General features: G+C 41.6%; 2 protein-coding genes across 5 annotated transcripts; one reads left to right on the plus strand and one right to left on the minus strand.

Annotated features, from left to right (window-relative positions):
• Positions 1–892: 892 nt before the first annotated feature.
• On the minus strand, positions 893–7,628 carry LOC140556355 (uncharacterized). Of its 3 annotated transcripts, none has more exons than XM_072680164.1 (6): positions 7,381–7,628; positions 5,608–5,748; positions 5,386–5,479; positions 4,318–4,477; positions 3,882–4,034; positions 893–2,133 (listed from the first exon to the last, which is right to left on the minus strand). In XM_072680164.1, exons 2-6 carry the CDS (start codon positions 5,745–5,747, stop codon positions 1,949–1,951), a joined length of 732 nt encoding a protein of 243 aa, XP_072536265.1. In that variant the 5' UTR covers position 5,748; positions 7,381–7,628; the 3' UTR covers positions 893–1,948. The 3 variants fall into 3 exon arrangements, with proteins under 3 accessions (XP_072536265.1, XP_072536263.1, XP_072536264.1); XM_072680162.1 differs by having other exon boundaries at positions 7,084–7,628; XM_072680163.1 differs by lacking the exon at positions 7,381–7,628 and adding an exon at positions 6,734–7,169.
• wdr24 (WD repeat domain 24) lies at positions 7,225–18,787 on the plus strand. 2 transcript variants are annotated; one of them, XM_072680159.1, is made up of 12 exons: positions 7,225–7,282; positions 9,126–9,270; positions 10,449–10,596; positions 10,906–11,266; positions 12,845–13,022; positions 13,687–14,362; positions 15,016–15,125; positions 15,211–15,308; positions 16,460–16,564; positions 16,689–17,023; positions 17,444–17,628; positions 18,205–18,787. In XM_072680159.1, the coding sequence occupies exons 3-12, from the start codon at positions 10,495–10,497 to the stop codon at positions 18,371–18,373; spliced, it is 2,319 nt and encodes a 772-aa protein (XP_072536260.1). In that variant the 5' UTR covers positions 7,225–7,282; positions 9,126–9,270; positions 10,449–10,494; the 3' UTR covers positions 18,374–18,787. The 2 variants fall into 2 exon arrangements, with proteins under 2 accessions (XP_072536260.1, XP_072536261.1); XM_072680160.1 differs by having other exon boundaries at positions 10,489–10,596.
• Positions 18,788–19,685: the final 898 nt, after the last annotated feature.

Below are 19,685 nucleotides of genomic sequence, written 5' to 3' on the forward strand. Positions count from 1 at the left end.
ACTCAGGGAAAAAAAAAGGAAAAACAGCACCCTAAAAATGGTGGAAAATGAAGCCTCCAGAGCAGATCGTGAAAGTTTTGCACTGCAATTGCAAGAGGCAGGACCTTTCCTGTGATGTCTGGTTATACTGTTCCATTTGTGTGACCAATAGGCTATTAAGAAAGGGACATGGGACAGTTCTACCTCGGCTGCAGCCTTGGCTTTAGAAGCAAAGCTACAGTGTTCCTTCATCAGGCATCATAAGAGTCGTTAGAGTCATAAAAGTTGTTCTTAACCTTTCATATTTTAAAAGTAACTGTTTGGCAAAACTATTATAAAAATGATTAAATAATTAACATGTTTTATCACATGCAGGCGATCAGCCTGGACACACGTAACAGCTGAGATTGGCTACTTCAGTTTGAAATGGAAGATGCTGGGCTAATTCTGCTAAAACACTGGACTTAAGACTGTCTCCATTCTCGCTCAAGACACATCCAGATCCTCATGTTTCACTCCGCTCAGCTACAGCATCTGAGGTTTATTTTTGTCTTAGTTCCAGTTTTAGAATAAATGTTTAAATTAGATCTATCCAAACATTTATACTAAACCATTTATTTAAAATGTTCTTTAGATAGCTGTTCTCTGGATTGTTAAAGCAGATACATTAACATTTGGGGGATCCGGAGTATATTTACAGTGGCAGGACTGGTGACAATCTCACTCCAGTGTTTGCTACTATTCCAAACTGAAGAAACACACCCCAGATATCAAACGTATCTGGCCCGATCCAATGCATCTTGGGTAAGTGACCAATCAAGTCATGTTAACTTGACTTTTCACCAAACTTTTAAAGAGAAAAATAGTATGAAAAAATTAAAGTTTCTTTATGAAAAAAAATCTGCTTTAATATAAACTTTGCATTGGCATTTCTTTCACTTGCCTGTAAGACAGAAGGCAAACTGACCCCTACTGGTGGCGCAGGACAAGTCGTTCCAAGAAGTGCACTCAACCTTTGTCCTGCAATATCAGGGATACACAGCAAACAGAAGTGCTTGCCCTGAAGGGGAATCATGCAGTGATTGGAAATTGCAGAATTTAAAAAGGGGCTTTTTTCAAGATTTCTGCACCAATGAATCCTTAAAACATCAGTCATTCAGAGTGGCCTGATGTAAAATGATGCATTGTAGAAGCCTATGTACTCTGATTAGTTTATGATGTTCATGATTGCAAAGTAGGAGCCACAATTGTCTAATAAAACCTAAATAGAACCTACACGCCTTAGGCATCTTGGGCATCTAAGCACATTATTTTAAGCCATTAATGTCTGCAATAGGAGTGCATTAGCTTGTAAAACAGTATAGCAGATGCAAGTAAACAAACACAGTAGTTGTGATTTTGTGAGCAAGCCTGGGTCCAGATTTCTCCTGGATGCCCCCAGCCCAGCATGGATGTGTTCAGTTCCATCAGCAGCTCACCTGATTATCCATCAACAAGCACTGATTTACCAAACCAGGTTATTGATGATAACTGTAAATAATACTAATCTCCCATGAGGAGAGCTTTGGAGATGCTCCAAGGGTCACAATGATGTAAAATCACTACTTTGTGCATGAATATGATCTGTATTTATTCTAATATTACTGTTTTACTGAGCAACTAAACACTTACTGCTCAGATACAGATCTTCAATTTCTCAGGCATCAGGTGATGTATTCACAAATAATTCATGGAATACATTTCTCTGATGTAGCTTTTAGAGCATTGAACTCTTCAGACATCTTGTTCCTATCACCTAACCACTCTGCATGACTGTTTATAGCTTGCCCACTTCATTTTGCAGACCATTCAAAACACTGGTGGTCTTCCCCTTTCATTCTTAACCAGCGGTTGTTTTCTGGCTAACAGACAAACTTTGTTAATGAAACAGTCCAACATCAAAGCATCATCAGGAATGGTCTTCATTAGGCTACTTCATCTTCTGCTTCTTAGAAGGGTTCTCATTGGTCACTTTTCTCTTTCCACGTGTCGCTTTGGCCTCAGAGTTCTTCTGAGGAAACTCCTCCAACAGTGAGGGCTGAATTTGATTAGCTACAGCCCATGCCCATAAGCACAGCTCCACCTTGTGAGGCGTCCAATCCTGGTTACTGTCCGCTGTGAGAGAAGCCAGTTAATAAAGACACATTACCACCAGGCAGTGCAGCACAGCACGGTGCGGTTACTAACCTGAATCCAGAGCTGTCCATAACATGTCTCCACTGCCACCTAACTGAACAGTGTGGTGGAGAAATGACTGCCCATATAATGCTGGTGTTACCTTTTACTTTGGTTTTGTTTTTTTTTGTGAGAGGTTTATGACCTTTCTAGTTCCGCCCCCATGTCCAGTTTCAGGACTTTCAGCAGATGTGCAACTTACCACAGCTACTCTGCAAAGCTTGAAATATCCATCCAGACCCAACAAGACCTGACTCCTAATTACTTTCCATATACGTATCAGGTCAAGTTCATGGTCTTCCGATAGCTATTGTTGTTGGACTAATTTAAAGCAGCAGTATGCAAGAATCGATATTTCTTGCTACTCTTATTTATGGACATAGTCGGGAAATGTAATTCCCACCACTAAAGGACATGCATTTCTGGACAAGCTTAGCAATTGGGAACAGGTCACTGAAAGTGATGAAACGTGGACTGATATGTGCAGTAATATTAAACAAATTAGTAAAAAAAAAAAAGTTACCAAATTTTACAAATAAAACCTTACAAACGTACAAATATGATGTATTACACAGTTCTCGCAGATGTTCTTCAGGCTTATCAAAATTACAGATGCTATTCTTTCCATTACACATCTATACGGAGCATCACATTGATTTAGGAGCTGGTATTTTGAGGTGGAAATACTACATGAAGCCGCTTTAAGAGCCGTTCTCATTTAAAATTCCAGACTTTAAACAGCACTTAGGGTGTCAGGTTAATTTGGGACACAAAAATTGCTAATTGTCAGTGTCTAACTGGTCAGTTCAGGCTAGGAGAGACAAGCTGTTTCCAATTCCAAATTAAAGCTCCACTGCTTGGTTACGGTATGGGTCACTTAGCAGCAGAAATACCAATAAAATGTGTGATCACAGATTTGTAATCATACCGTGCTATACCACACTGGCCAGTCACTATCAGAAAAGCAAGCTTGCAGTTAGGGAACATGAAAAAGGGGGAAAAAAAACTCAAGCATCACTCTCAGTCCTAATTACTACCTGGAAACCCTGTCTTCTTTAAAGTCTTCTTTAATGAACGGAGCCAGCTGAGTGTAACAGCGCCCCCGGAGTTCTGATGTATAATTGCTCTTAACGTTGGAGCTGGATTTGATCTTGCCTATCTCAACTGCCACCTGGCATGCATACATACATGGAACAAGAAAGCTAGACACCTAATTCATCTCTCTTGGCGATTCACTCTTTGAGGCATGTCTCCAATTTAACAATTGGATGTGCTCCGTTTTGTCTGGGTCCCAATCCTAGCACGGTGCAATTAGTAAAGCCATGTTTCAAGGGCTTTCTGCTACACTGTGTATTCTGTGGCAGTGACAGTGGCCCAAAAAACATTACGAAAAACATACAACAATCCCTAACTGTCCTAATTGTGTTTCCCCACAATGCAAATAGATTCCAACATCTTGCTCTGGCTTGTTATTGCTACACATGCGGTGTGTCTAATTGGCATCTGGACAATGTCTGAAGAGCTGCATTTCCAACCACCTCATTAGTGAGGCAGCGACAGCTGTGTAAATCAAAACCTCGTACACCTGAAGACTGGTACTGCGCTCAGGGAAGATGTAGCCTGCAACATTCCTTAGACAAGACACTGAAACCGACACGCATTTACACTAGTATAAGGGGAGTGGTTACCTGTGTTCAGCTGTTGGGCTTTGTGCAGCATTTTCTGTAAGAAGAGGGAGTAGTGCTTGGCTGTGTACTGAACTGGTCTTAGATCTGCAATGCTCTCCACTGCCTCATCAGCCATGAAAGCAGCTTCACCGGGGGCACCTGCTGCTAATACCGCTGCACAGCAAGAGGAGAAGAAAGATATTTATTTATTTGCTTTCTCCCCCCAACTTCTCCCTAATTTAATAATTCCCAGTATTAACCCACTAGCTGGGCCTCCCCCAATCACACAATACAACCAGTTCCCAGCTCCCAGAGGCTAAATGATCTATATATATTATTACAGAATTTTACACATATATGACTCGGGTTATGCAGCATTACACAGTTCTAGCAATGTCAATTGTCAATTATTGTTAAAACTATTGCTTTAAATGTGTATGCGTGCATTTACAGCTACCTGATGCCGTAGCAGGTCCAAGGCCTTTGAGCGTGCTCAATTCTGTGATTGCTGATTGGACATTGGGAAGGAGACTGAAAGCCTTCCTGGTGCAGCTAAGCACCACCTCTTCACTGTTGGAGGCAACCAGCTGCTGCAAGCGAGGCCGGAACTTCCCCCTCTGGGTGAGAGGAGCCAATCACTTCAGGGTCATTCCATATCAGAGCACCTTCACAGACACACTTCTGACACCATCATGAGGCAATCGTTAGTTTGGCTTTGTTCAGACGTGCACCACCGAAACACACTAAATCCAATCTGACTCGTCAAACTATGGTTGGATGGTTTTTGCCAGTGAGCTTGGATTTTATGTGTAAAAATCAGTGGTCTACCCCCAATTGTTCCCCCAATGTAGTCATTTCTAAGCCAGCTAAGACACCTAGCACAGGAAGGACAAAGGCTAGTATGTGCTTCCTGTGCGATTCCAACTGCAACTAAACACGCTTGGAGGGAAACTAACTGCCAGTTGTTACATCAGCTAACAGACAGGCAAGACAGGGCCATCCCACCCACATAATGGAAGCCAGGCTAATTATGCTCTATGAGACTTCTGGCCATGAATGGCCATTCCATAATCAGGAATTGAAGTCTTCCAAAGATAGTCCCAACGCTGAGATGCTAAGGTTACCCGCTGAGCAGGTCATCAGACCTGATTTTTAAAAATTAAATAAATAAATAACCCATGGCACACAAACACATACATTCATGTCCGTGGGCAGCCACCTGTCGGAGAGCAGCTTTGGGTTAGATGTCTTGCTCAGGGCACCTCAGCTGTGAATGTTGAGGGAACCTTCCTGCCGGTCAAGAGGATTGAACCAGTGACCCTCCAGTCCCCCTCCAGTCCCAAGCTAATGTCTTCAACCCTGAGGCCACAGCTGCTGTGTTACTCTACTTCTTTGGGATTGTATCATAGGATTGTATCATGATGTTAAAAAAACAAATTAGATTTCCCCTGCAGTGTGAACAAAACCTCAGAAGATGCAGCATGAGAGGGTCTTGGGATCTTCATTGTGATGTGCACATACTCACAGTGAGTTTCCATTCCATGAGTTTGACCAGTTCTGGGCGAGTCAGAGAGGGCTCTGTCCGAGCCAAAATGCTCGCTGGCAGCTCCTCCTGATACCTAAACAGTTAGATTTTTGGTAAGGAACGTTCCATTCTTGTATGCTGTGTTTTGTGTCATACTAGACATTATAATGCTTAATGTAGTACAGCCTGGCACTTATATGTGTGAAAGCTGCTCTGTTGTACCATTTGTCTAAAGCCAACAGCTTTCCCGTACTCTTCCCTTTTCCAGCAGACTTTGCTTCCACCACAGCCCAGTACTTTCCATAAATGCCTCTCCACACTGCCGGGTCTTCTGAGCTGTACAGACGCTCAGCTCCAGACATGCTAACAGACATAAAGACAGACACAGAGAGGAAGAGAATTTACTTAGTTGAAATTAGGAAGAAGTATGAATGCCTATAATTACAAGCTCATATGTATGTTTTTTAAGCGTTATGATGGCTGACGTTCATAAGGTACAACAGAAAGTGTCAGTTTGTATCCAGCTCTTGCCAAATATTGGGGAGAGTATCCTAAATCCACACTCTAGTTACTTTAGTGTAACTTCAAGTTAACTAAACCTGAGCTTATAAGTACAGAACTGCTGAAGAACATCCAGCATCTATCAGAGCCTAAATGACTAAAACTGAACAGAGGAAATGAATCCACACTGAATTCAGTACTGAAAGTTGAAAAAGGCAGTGTCCCTTTACTTGGATGGTCCATTATAGATCCCTCAGATGTTCACCTGACATTCAACTGAATATGAATTTAATGCAACTGAACTCTAAGTAAAATGAAAATGGCTGTTTATTGACTGTACTACTGTACTACACCTAACCCTAACCTTACCCTTAAAATCAACCCTAAATCCTATTCCTAACCCAACACAGCCTCTGGCTGTTGCTTCGTTTATGTAGGTCTAGACAGCATTATAAAAATGTATAAATTATGATAAATTAGTTTTAGACTGTGATTTGCTGAATCAATTTCCTTTAGAATCAGAATCTCTTTATTTCACCAAGTATGTTACACATACAAGGAATTTGTCTTGGTGAGAGCAACACGTATGACAAGTAACAAAAACACAGAACACAGATTATTTACAGTATTAAACTAAAGGAAAATTACACTGAACAATAAATAGGATAGGGGATAAATTAAAAAAGTAAAAAGTACTAAAGGTAACAAGAGCTGAAGAAGCTGAGAGATGTGAAATACATTTAGTTAAAATATATATATATAGAAAGTTACAGATGACCTGAATATTTTAACAGAAAACAGAAAGAAGAAAAATGTTTACAAAAACTACATCATATTTTTTCCCCACCTGAACTGAAGTAAAAACTGAAGTAAAACAAAAACATATTAACGAGCACCTAAGTCGTAAGAAGAACCCCAGAGGAGCACAGCATCCCTGGATCAGTAAGGGGAAGTGGACGAGGGCGTCAAGGGCTACATTGGGACGTGCCCTGCCTGCTCTACCTGCCTGCAGCAATAAAAGTCACCTCCATTTATTTAGTTTATTATGACTATTTAAAATTAAGGTTCGAAAACAGCCACCAAGTATGAATTAAGGACACAGTAAAGATAAATATATCCAGGACAACTGCTGAACGTTTAAACATTAAGAGGAATAACTCGTTAACCTTTACCGACCCGCATCGTGAATTTACTTACCTTAAACATTCAGCATTAAAACTACAGAACTTTATAAACTCTTCCTTTAAACGTAGCAAATGTTTCCACTCGTGAAAAATCAACACAGCGCCGAGCCACAAGCTTTCAAACTGCCCTCTCAAAAACCACACTGGCTCAGGGCGGAAGTGAAAGCTCGACATCCGGTTCCCCTTTCTTTCTGCAGGTTTGTTTTGGAAAGGTCAGTTATGTGGATTTATTACCAGTATTATTGATATTTATATTAGCATTAGCATTACTGTTGTTACTGTTTATTATTATTGCAGGCAGAAACTTCACCAGCCGAGCGAGTACAGTTAGAGCTGCAGGTTCAGCGCAGCAGCAGCAGAGTTCAGGGTTTTGCTCTTCTCAGGAATTCTGTTTTTAACAGCCGCTGATTTCTTCCTTTATCCTCCTCAGCGACAAACGACATCTGTAAAAGCACCTTTAAATCAAACCACTAGGACATCAGTGAAGTCGTGAACCTAAATGTGAGGTATTTTTTACAGTTTCCGTCAGGTCCGGTCGGAAACCTCGTACCTGCGAGAGGAGCACGTGAACGAGCAGAGAGAGAGAGAGAGAGAGAGAGAGAGAGAGAAAAAATAAGTGAGGGGAAGAGAGAGAGAGAGAGAGAGAGAGAGAGAAAATAAGTGAGAGAAAGAGAGAGAGAGAGAGAGAGAGAGAGAGAGAGAGAGAGAAAATAAGTGAGAGAAAGAGAGAGAGAGAGAGAGAGAGAGAGAGAGAGAGAAAATAAGTGAGAGAAAGAGAGAGAGAGAGAGAGAGAGAAAATAAGTGAGAGAAAGAGAGAGAGAGAGAGAGAGAGAAAATAAGTGAGAGAAAGAGAGAGAGAGAAAGAAAGAGAGAGAGAGAGAGCTCTGACATCAATCATTAAATTGAAGGAATAATTGATTACATTGAAGGACCGGATTGTTAATTGAAGGGATGCTTTGTTAAGTCTCTTATTATTATTATTACTGTATGGGCTCTGTACTGAACACTGCAGTCTCAGCTCTTCTTTAATGGCTAATTTCTTTAAGTACTAGCCTAATGCCAAACACAGATTACTTGCTTTTTGGACTTCTTTTGGTGACAGAACAACAGAAATAAATGCAAAAGCATTTCCCCCAGTGCATTCATGTTATTTAAGCCCACTTATAAAAAATAATGAAATAATGCCATAATTACATCTCATAAGTAGTTCTACTGTTCACTAAAACAGATCATAGGCACTAGGGCTGTGTATTGGCAAGAACCTGTAAAAGAAAAGTTTACTTTTTATGCAGTCAGAAGAGTGGGATCTGAAGACCGGGGTTTAAACACACCACTAAATTAATCAATCTTTGAAATATTAATGAATCCAATAATTATTAATCAATAGTGTTTTTGAGAATATATACAGTATTGCAAAACATAACATCGCAATCACGCGACATGTTTATTTTCTTACACCTCTCTCAGGTGTGCTTCTATCTTTGTAATGAGGGGTTTATGTACTATAGCCCTGCTGCTCCCGCACTGAAACACTGGCCAGCTGAACAGTCTGCCTGGAGCTTTTGCTCTCTGTGCCTCAACAATAAATCCCCCTTTGCCATTGTGTATTGAATCATCTGCGCTCATTTCCTCAGGTTTTCCTTTAATTTGTCACCCTCCTCTGCGTGTTAGTAGGGAGTATGTTACTGAAGCACGAAAAATTGGTGCAGCCCCTAAGTTCCTTATCAAAACTTGGTGCCATTATAAAAGCAGCCAAACTATTCTGCATCTCTCTCTCTCTCTCTCTCTCTCTCTCTCTCTCTCTCTCTCTCTCTCTCTCTCTCTCTCTCACACACACACACACACAGTCAGATTTAGATTTACAATGCCAAGACTGTAATGAGAACAGTGACAATGTGACAATGAGTGAATAAAGTGTATAAATCTAATAATTTAATTTTTTTATGTTTTGAAAAATGTATTTAAAAAATAAACAACATAAATATAAACATATGTTTATAATCTCTCTCTCTCTCTCCATTCAACCCTCTCTTACCTCCTTCCCTCCTACACAGAGCGCTGTTTCGCATGGGGAACGTGCTGGGGACACAATGCCCGTGCAGTTTATTGACGTGTGGCAACATGGTGAACCGGATAAATCACCAACGAAGAATTGTACAGTAACTGCAGACCACTAGTGCTCTGTTCATTTAAGCAGAGGTGGGTAACGACTAAAATGTCTATGTCTGGTATTATTATTATTATTATTATTATTAGATAGAAGTAAAAGTAGCTATTGAAAAAGTTTCAGGTGAAAGAATAAATGGTTAAAGTGAATTGTGAGAACAGCAGTCCAGATACTGAACCAACAGACCAGAATGGTATTAAATATAAAATGCAGTGGAATGTGCATTGATGAAGTGGGAGTGAGGGTAGTGGAAAAAATAGAAAATAATAAAAAATGGACTTTATTTTTAAGTTCTGATATATTGAACCTTAGCACTTGCAATTATAAAGTACTTATAACTAAATAGATCCATTCATTCACCACTTTAAGGTAGTATGGTTGTCTGGCATTTTTTCCATGTGGATTTAATAATTTAATTAATTTAATAAATTAATTTAATAATTATTAAAAAAATGTATTTTAATTGTGCTTTAGATTTTTTTCACAGCCAGAAAGGCCTTATTTGCATGGCTGAACTTTTTTTCCCACCTCATGTCCTGTAATCCGCCTGCACTGCAGTTCCACAGTGTCCTGCTCTTGAGTCATATTATTAGACTCTCTTGTGCTGAATCATGTCTGTCGGAGCAGCAAAACATGAAACTATTCATACAGCTGCCACCGTTGGACGGTATGTATAGGCTCCCAGTAGGCCTAAATGAATTAGCTTAGAATAAAATTTGGGTTACAGCAGAGGGATTGTGTAACAGAAGCAGGTTTGATCTGACATGTGAATGACTGACCTAATAACAGCCTCTCATCTCTGCACACTGTTTCAAAGGCCCGAGTGTTGTACAGCTGTAATCTGTAAATAAGCAGTGAGCAGTGTCTGCAGTGGCTACCCTGGTTTGTGTAAGATTGTCTTTAGTGTTTAGCACAGGCAAGTAAATTAATCAAGCCATTCTTTCTCTCTGTGAATACATTTCCAACTTAATTCTTCTTAAAACCTCCTACCATACAGTTTTATAAGTGTCCAGTAATGATATTGCTATACTAGGCACGTGTGCTGGCTCTGGATTACCAAAGGAGTTCCTGGTTGTCAAAACAGGCCTAATTGACAGTGTAGAAAATAGTAATTTAGGACTGGGATGCTATTAATAGTGGGTCGTTTTGCCTCCTGTTTGTCACAAGCTAAATTGCAACCCTATCTAACCTATTCTAATGCCTCATCTAGGCACCTGTGCTAGAGTCTTGACTCTCTCTGCCTCTCTCAGGCTGACATGGAGAAAATGGCCTGTGTTAGCACGGTCAGCGGCCGAACCATGTTCTGCCACCTGGATGCTCCAGCCAATGCCATCAGTGTGTGCCGGGATGCTACACAGGTAAAACTTGGCTTTGTGGGTTTTTTTGTTTGTTTGTTTGTTCTTTATGTTTTATGCACCCACTACATAAATCAGTGAACATAACAAGTCAAGTTTGATATCTAATCTAATTGATTTTTGTAAAATAATGGTAAATCAAAATCAATCAATTGCATGTCTCAATTTAAATGTCTCTCTCTGTCAAAAATTGATTTTAAAAATACATTTTAGGTCAAAACCTCATCTGGAAACTATTGACCATAATGTCTCAGACATCAGGCAGAGTTTTTGGTACCATTTCATGCAGTAACCATCCCTTCTCCCTTCCAGGTGGTGGTGGCCGGGCGGAACATCTTCAAGATCTATGCGCTGGAGGAGGAAAGCTTTGTGGAGCGGCTGAACCTCCGCGTGGGACGCAAGCCCTCGCTGAACTTCAGCTGCGCTGACGTGATGTGGCACCAGATGGAGGAGAACCTGCTGGCCACAGCGGCCACCAACGGGGCGGTGGTGACGTGGAACCTGTCGCGGCCGTGCCGCAACAAGCAGGAGCACCTGTTCACAGAGCACAAACGCACCGTAAACAAGGTGTGCTTCCACCCGACTGAGGTACACATGCTGCTGTCCGGATCACAGGACGGTTTCATGAAGTGTTTCGACCTGCGCAAGAAAGAGAGCGTCAGCACCTTCTCTGGTAAACACGCAGATATCGACACACACACGCACACACACACACACGTGTACACAGCAGCACTCATTTGATACTGCATGATGTGGCCCACATGAGCAGTTCTCAAACATTTTAAATTAAGTTTAAATCAATGCCATTATGTTCCCTACTAGGAACACAGCGTAGTCATTCATTTCTCATCACCTTGATGACTTTTACGCTGTCCTATGCAGGAGCCAGAGGGCAAGCTGTGCAACCAGGCAGTTTTTTATCACTTTTGAGGTCCCTAAATCTATGGTAAATGGATCTGTAGGAGTGGAATCACTTGTCAGTTAATAGTTAACATTTGTCAATGTTTTATAGCTGCAGCCATGTTTGATGAAGTAAACACTTCATATAAGATCTACCTTTTCAGTGGAAAACAAAGAGGAAGAAGATTAGTTGAATAGAAATTAAATACTTTTTGGAATCCAGACATAGACACTGTATACACCCCAACAGAATTCAACAACATGAGTTCACAGCTCTACAGCTCTTTTACAGTTTCCTTCTAAAGGTGGTTTCCATGTTTGACTACACACACACACACACACACACACACACACACACACACACACACACCATTAAACCAGATTGGCAAGTACTTGTTGCAGTAAACGTAAGTGTAGTGTGATGGTTTTTATTTTTTGATTCTTCTGTAAAAAGGTTAATTTTATTAATACATTTTAATTTAATTTAATTCTTTTTCTAAATAAGCATAATGCATAAATATTGATAATGGCCCTATTTGAACAGAATTACATTTACATTAAGTTTTCTCTTTTTATTTTATTTTATTTGGGTCCACCAGGTCTGTGTTCTTCTCTGAGAAAAATATCCGGGTTCACATGACTTACTGCTTTAAAACTACGAGATTTCAGAATCTATGGTAGATATTAAACACTTTCTGAATTATGAACACAAGATGAAATTGATGTTATTCCCCCCCCAAACTGAATTTAGAGGTAGTTTGGATGCAGCTGTTGTAAATGTGATCATGTGCCCACTTAATTCGAACATTTGGGTACTAAACTGTGATAAACTAACCCATCCACATAAGGCTAATGTTAGTTGTTGTTGTTTTTTCTTGTTTAACATTGCAACCATATTGGCACTCCACCCACTCCTCTAGAAGTGTCCTCTTACAGTTGAGAGTTAATAGTCTTTGTAGGAATTCTGAAATCTCTTAGTTTTAAAGCAGTAAGCCAGACGTTGCAATTACATTACTGCAAATACTGCAAATGTAAATGTAAATGTAAACGTTGCAATTAATAATGGGCGGCTCAACACATTTGTAAACCCTAGACCCTGGTAAAAAAAAAAAATCCCTGTAATGCAATAGGTAGCACACAATGAAGAATCATAGAACATATTATGAATATCAGTGTTGTTCATTACAGTAAACCAGACAACATAATAGTCAAAGGTTATTCCCTGAATCATCTGTTCTGTAATATTCTGCAGTCTTTAAGAACTGACATTCAAAAAGAGGCCACACCTAATTATGAATACAGTACTCCTCTCAACTTCAGGTGAATTTACAGGTTGTGTGTGTTTCCGCAGGTCAGTCGGAGAGTGTTCGGGATGTGCAGTTCAGCATGAAGGATTATTTCACGTTTGCTGCGTCATTTGAGAACGGCAACGTGCAGCTTTGGGACATTCGCAGACCCGACCGCTACGAGAGGATGTTCACGGCACACACAGGGCCAGTTTTCTGCTGCGACTGGCACCCTGAGGACAGGTATGTCGGAGAGTGTGTGAGCAGGTTGCATCTCACAAAAAGAGATGTTTCAGACAGAAGTCCTAGTATTGTGACAGTGGGGTGTACATTAAGATGAAGTTAATTAGAGGTGATCTTTCCAAGGGGGAAAAAAATAATCAGATTCCCTTCTGTAACACTTCTGTAATACATCCTGAACCAGCACACACTCTCACTGGTTGATGTCATGTTGTTAGCTGTGTGTTTCGTCCTGTGGGGTAGTAGGTTTTGAGCAGCTTGAATATGAGAGAGTAAATTTAGAAGATTGTTTGTTTGTTTTAAGCAAAGTGCTTCTGTTAAGAGCAGCTTATTTTAGGAGCTCAGAGTGGCTCAGCAGTGTAAGACACTGACACTATGGCCCTAGGATTGAGAGTTAAAGTCTGGGGTCATGCTGCTTTACCATCAGCAGCCGGAGCTCAAGAGAGCACAATTGGCCATGCTGGATGGGTAGATGGCACGCTCTCCCTTCATCACTCCCATTGTGATGTTGGCTGGCACAGGCATCTGTTGGCTGATGTATTAAAGTTGGGGATCTGGCACATACGGAGGAGAAGTAGGGCCAGATGGGCCAAACAAGACTATAGGTACAGTTAAAGCAATTATTTAAAGCTCACTCTGTAGCCAATAATAAGTCCTGTCTTTCCAGAGGATGGCTGGCAACAGGTGGCCGGGACAAGATGGTCAAAGTATGGGACATGACGACCAATCGCGCAAAAGAGATCTACTGTGTGCAGACCATCGCTTCAGTGGCACGAGTCAAGTGGCGTCCAGAGCGGCGCTGGCACCTGGCCACCTGCTCCATGATGGTGGACCACAACATCTATGTTTGGGACGTTCGGCGACCTTTCATCCCCTTCGCCACCTTCGAAGAGCACAAGGACGTCACAACAGGCATCGTCTGGCGCCATCAGCATGACCCTTACGTGCTGCTGTCCGGCTCCAAGGACAGTACGCTCTACCAGCATATGTTCAAAGATGCCAGCCGGCCCGTGGATCGGGCCAACCCAGAGGGGCTCTGTTTCGGACTGTTCGGCGACCTGGCCTTTGCAGCCAAGGAGAGCTTGATGACCGGTGAGGCCGGACGCAAGCCATATCCGGCCGGCGACCGCCGCTACCCCATCTTCTTCTTCAAGAAGCCAGATGTGACGGAGCAGTTTGCTCAGGTGGCCAGCGCGCTGAGCGTGTTTGAGTCTGAGGCAGACGGCAGCAGCAGGATGGACTGGTTCATTAAGACGGCCCGCCGGTACCTGCTGAGTGGGAAACCTTTTGGCGAACTCTGCGACCATAATGCTAAAGTCGCTAAGGAGCTGAATAGACCTCAGGTATGTGTGTATGTGTGCTAGGGATGTTAATTGGTCCTCACAAGTTGTGATGAGGTCTGTTCTAAGCTTAAATGGTTTATATTGTCCATGTTTATTGTCCAAGCTGGTGATTAAACCCTGTTGTGGAAGAAAGTAAACAACCAACATCTCCAGCTTGGTGCTAACATAACATTTGAAATTCCAATTGATATTAGATATTAGGTTTTGTTGTAGGAGTGCTTCTCAAGATGTGTACACCGATGAGCTAAACATGAGTACCAGCAGCTTAATGTGCTTAAAACCTGTTGACAGATCCTAGCATGTCCCACAGGCCCTCCAGTAAATTGAGATGTGGGGAATTTAAGGGGCAGAGCAACACCTTGATCTCTTCGCCATGTTCCTCAAACCATTCCTGAACGTTGGGCAGTGCGACAGGACACATTATCCTGCCGAAGGTGGCCACTACCATAGAGGCATGCCATCACCATGAGGTGGTGTACATGATCCACAAGATTCTTTAGTTAGGTGTTGCATGTGAAGTTGACATTCACATGAATGCCTGGACACAGCACAGTTTTTCAGCAGAACAGTACACAGTTCAGCAGGACAGCTGGACCAAAGCAGCATTACAGGTTTCCTGGAGTGTCGTTAAAATGCCTTGTGTGTGTTCTTAGGTGTCTACCACATGGACCATGCTACGAATCATGTTTTCTGACCCAGGCAACCCGACCCTACCAGCCAATCACAACATGAGTAAACTGGGTAACATCCCCCTCATGAACAGGTACAACCAGTGCTCATCTCTCTCCACCCCATGCAAATGTGTAAATCCAAGGGTTGCACCGTTTTAACAGAGTTTTGTGTTGCAGTTTTAATCTGAAGGAGATAAGTTCTGCTCTGAATGAAAGAAACAAAGAGAGCCGACAGGACAACCTGCACAACCTGGAGGCAAACCTCAACAATGACGGTGAGGGCTCATACAGTGGCATTATCATTTTTTGTGAATAGAAAACTGACTAGAAGAAGAACTGATCTCTAAAAGGCATCAGGTTAAAGACACCAATTTCTCTGCAACATTCAAGCAAGACTAATGTATACTTTGTTTTGTGCAGTTGTAGAGTGAAAAAGAAAAGGAGAGATTTGAGCTCTTAGAAGACTTTCACCCAAGGTCTCAGACCTTAATTAGCTCGTTAATGCTGTGGATTCTTCACAGTCATCATTAGAAAAGGCCAGCAGTAAAAAGCATTCTCAGAAGCTAATAAAGAGTCTAATTGTCTGCAGAGTGGAACATGTAACATTTGCAGTGCCAGTTTTTAGACTGGACTTGAACTAGTCTTCTTTCTTCCAGACACGGACACATGCGTTTATACCATTTATCCTGTGGGGTACTTTACACCCAAGAGGTCTTTCACTCTCGAGCCCTGGCTGGATTAAAAAAAAAAAAACACAAGCTTTGTTTTACTGACAGCAGTGCCGTACGACTCTTCTGGTTCAAAATTGCTCTTAAAAATCAAGATTAAGAAGCAGCTACAGTGAGAGCCAAAGCCATTTTCACTGATAGCAAGTTTGAGAAAGAATGAAACAAACTAAAAATTTAATAAATGCAGTAAAAAAAACTACACAGTAAAATACCTGTCTAGAATATCACATTATGTATATTCTAAAACCAGATCATTTTACTGTAGTATTAGTAGGTAGGCTAGCATTTCAGTATTGGCCAGAATTCAACATTTAAGCTACTCTGATCAGAATCTAGCTGAATAGTCACCATTGCCTGTTTTCTACTGTGAAATGCAGATCATAATGGCCATTTCGTCAGTACTGACATGCATGACATGATGGTCCTGTGGTTCAGTCAGAAGCTTTGTTTTTTTGCAATTCTAAAGGCACTGCCTGATTAGCACTGTTGCAATGGGAGTTAGTTGCATCTTCACTTGGGCAGATCTGGGCAGTTACCTTTTTGATTGAAGCTATTAGGGCTGGATAATTCCAGGCACATGTGGTCAGTTGCTTGAAGACTCACCAATTGATTAAACAAGTGGAACCAGGTGTTCTACTGGTTGTGTAGAGTGCCCTCTTACATCTTTTTTCATTTTGCCCTCTCTCTTTATCACTCAGAGAATGAAGAGACGGAGGGCAGCGATGGTCAGGCTGAGTATCTGTTCGGAGATGCTGAGTTGGACGATGATGACCTCTACAGCATGGAGCATGAAAACCAGGCAGGTCAGAGACACACACACACACACACACACACACACACACATGTTTCTATACACATACAAATACATAGACTAATGCATAGACCACCTGACCACACCCTTACTCCGGGACCTTTGCTCCTCTACAGAGGAGGCAGAGTTTTCGCTCCCTCAGGAGGCTTTCCCTCTGAGGCACGAGATTGTGGACCACCCAGCCGTGCCCGAGCCTCCGGCCGAGAAGCCAGAGTCTCCGCAGGTGAGCGGGAGCGAGGCGGAGAGTTTCTGCCTGACGCCCATGGAATCCTTCAGCCTCATCTCCGTCTCCCAGCTGCTCTACCAGCCTCAGCTGACCCCCAGCTTCTTCTGCCCCGTCGTCAGGGAGATGCTGGACCACTACGCCGAGCAGGGAGATGTGCAGATGGCCGTGTCTGTCCTCATTGTGCTCGGAGACCGCATTCGCAAGGAGATTGACGAGCTCACGCAGGTCAGACTCACCAATAGTGTGTTAGTCAGTGTTAATGTTGTGTGCACTTGTCAGCAGTCAGCATGTGTGTTTCAGTGCAGTTGTGCGATTTCAATCAAAGCATAGTTTTTTCTTTTAAGGGGCTAATATCCTACATTGTTCCTTTATGTTGCAAAACATCCCTATTTAATCTTTATTCATTGTCCAACCTCTGTTTATCCCTAAGGCTGCAGTAGGCAGTTGTTTTAGTTTTGGTTACTGTGCCTTTAAGACTGATAAGCTTTGTTCTGATTGGCTGTCCTGTATTGTCCTTCCATAAATTAAGCCCTCCAAGCTGAAGCACTCTTGAGAACTTCAGTGTGAATGGACGTCGTGCTAATTAGCTGATGAGTTGAAATGGGTGTGTTTAGTAAGGAGTGTGTGTGTGTGTTTGTGTTATAGGAACACTGGTACATGTCCTACATTGATCTGCTGCAGCGGTTTGAGCTGTGGAACGTCAGTAACGAAGTGATCAAACTGAGCACCTGCAGTGCAATCACCTGCCTGAACCAGGCCTCTACCACACTGCACATCAACTGCAGCAACTGCAAACGGCCTATGAGCAACAAGGGCTGGATATGCGACAGGTACACACTCAACACACGCATACAAACTGGACCAGTCGTTTGTAGTCAGGGATGACCACAGACATGATCAGCAGGGCCTCAGCAGGTTATACAGTGTTCAAACGCACCTAAATTTCCCCAAGCCGTATTTATTAAGATTCTTAACATGTATGTAAATATGTAAATCAGTAATATTTATTATAATTTCCATAATTTGGTCATGTCACACAGTGACAGTGACGGGCATCTCTGCGGCGCCCTGGGAGCATAGAGGGTGATGGGCCTTACTCAAGGGCCCAACAGTGGCAGCTTGCCAAGCCTAGGTATCACAACCCTGTTAACAAAAGCCTGGTGCTCTAACCATTGAGCCCATTGGTGTAAAATGGCAAAGTAGATGTTCGACCATCATCTCAATGGTATTAAATAGAGCTCTAATCAAATTGTACATTGATACATTAGGGAGTGTATAATATCATCTCTGCCCATCTGAGTAAATTAGCACATCTGACTCACCACTAAGCAGAATCTACTGTGTAGTGGTACTAAAGCATTGAAAGTGTGTGTGTGTGTGTGTGTGTGTGTGTCCGTCCCCTACAGGTGTCACCAATGTGCAAGTGTGTGTGCCGTATGTCATCACGTTGTGAAGGGCTTGTTCGTGTGGTGTCAGGGCTGCAGTCACGGAGGCCATCTGGAGCACGTCATGGAGTGGCTCAAAAGCTCCAACCACTGTCCTGCTGGCTGCGGACACCTATGTGAATACACCTGAAACACACACTCCCTGTTTCTCTATACCTTGCCTTCCTTACATTCTCCCTCACATGCACAGACACACACTTAAAATGGTGACAGTAGCCTAAGCAGCAAGTTGTGTGTGTGTGTCTGTGGATTACTTTATGAATGATTTACACTAAGGCAAGAAAACCAGAAACACGCACACCCACCCACCCACCCGAATAACTAAAGCGTATTTCTGTGAGAAGGCCTTGGACTTGGACTATTTATATAAAGCTTTAATAAGCTGCATCGTTCCCAGACATGTGCAGCTATGGAAATGGGATTTATTTTTAGTGTGTAAATATTTTTAGTGAAGTTAATCTGTGCCTGCATTTGGACATTTCTTTCAGTCGTTGCTAATATGTAAACTGCAGCTTTCTCATAATAAATGTGTTTCTATCTCTTCTGTCTGTTTTTAGCTGTGTGTGCTGGTGTGACGTCTAAACGCAATACTGTGTGAAGGCTTTTTTTTGGTCGTTGAAAGAACAGAACATGCTCATAATTAAGATCCATTAAGATCTAGTTTTCCATTCAAATAGATGCATGCTGCGAGGACAAGTGAAACCAATTACTTGGTTTACTTTCTTAATGAAAGTCCTCCTGAAGAATACTAATAAACCTACACACTCACATTTTCATGTAGACCTTTAAAGTGCAAAGAAGGGGTAGCATTAATATCATACGCTATAATATCACTACAATGTACTTAGAAAGGCAAACAAACAGTCATATTGTCCACCTAGTAGGAAGATTTTCCCCTCATGCCACACGAATGAAATTATAGCATATTGTTGCTGTCCAGTGGAAATAAATGTATCTCAAAAGTATTAAGTGATTCTGGATATACAGACCAATAGAAATGCTCTAAAAAATGTTTGGAATTCAAAGTAAAATACAATAATAATAATAATAATAATACATAAATGTATTTTACTTTGAATGGAAGCCAATGTAAAAAAAACAAAACAAAAAAACAGAGATAATTTTAGAGCATTTCTATTGGTCTATATATCCAGAATTACTTACAGTATAAAGAACAGCTACAGGGCTCAAAACCATGGAGAAAATTAAAAACAGACAAATGAGACATATTTCACTGGACAGTAGCGTTTCATTCATTCATTTATTTATTTATTTATTTTACTAAAATGTTGACTATAAATTCATATCAATGTAAAATAAAAAGGATAATCATGGCATGTGATTCTCATGTAATCGACCTAATTTAGGTCAACTTCGATTAGTGTAGATTTCACTGTATTAATGACACAAAGAAATGTTTTAGGCCTGATCAAAAGGTTCAA

This window comes from Salminus brasiliensis, chromosome 5, assembly GCF_030463535.1.
Source record: "Salminus brasiliensis chromosome 5, fSalBra1.hap2, whole genome shotgun sequence".
Classification (NCBI taxonomy): Eukaryota; Metazoa; Chordata; class Actinopteri; order Characiformes; family Bryconidae; genus Salminus; species Salminus brasiliensis.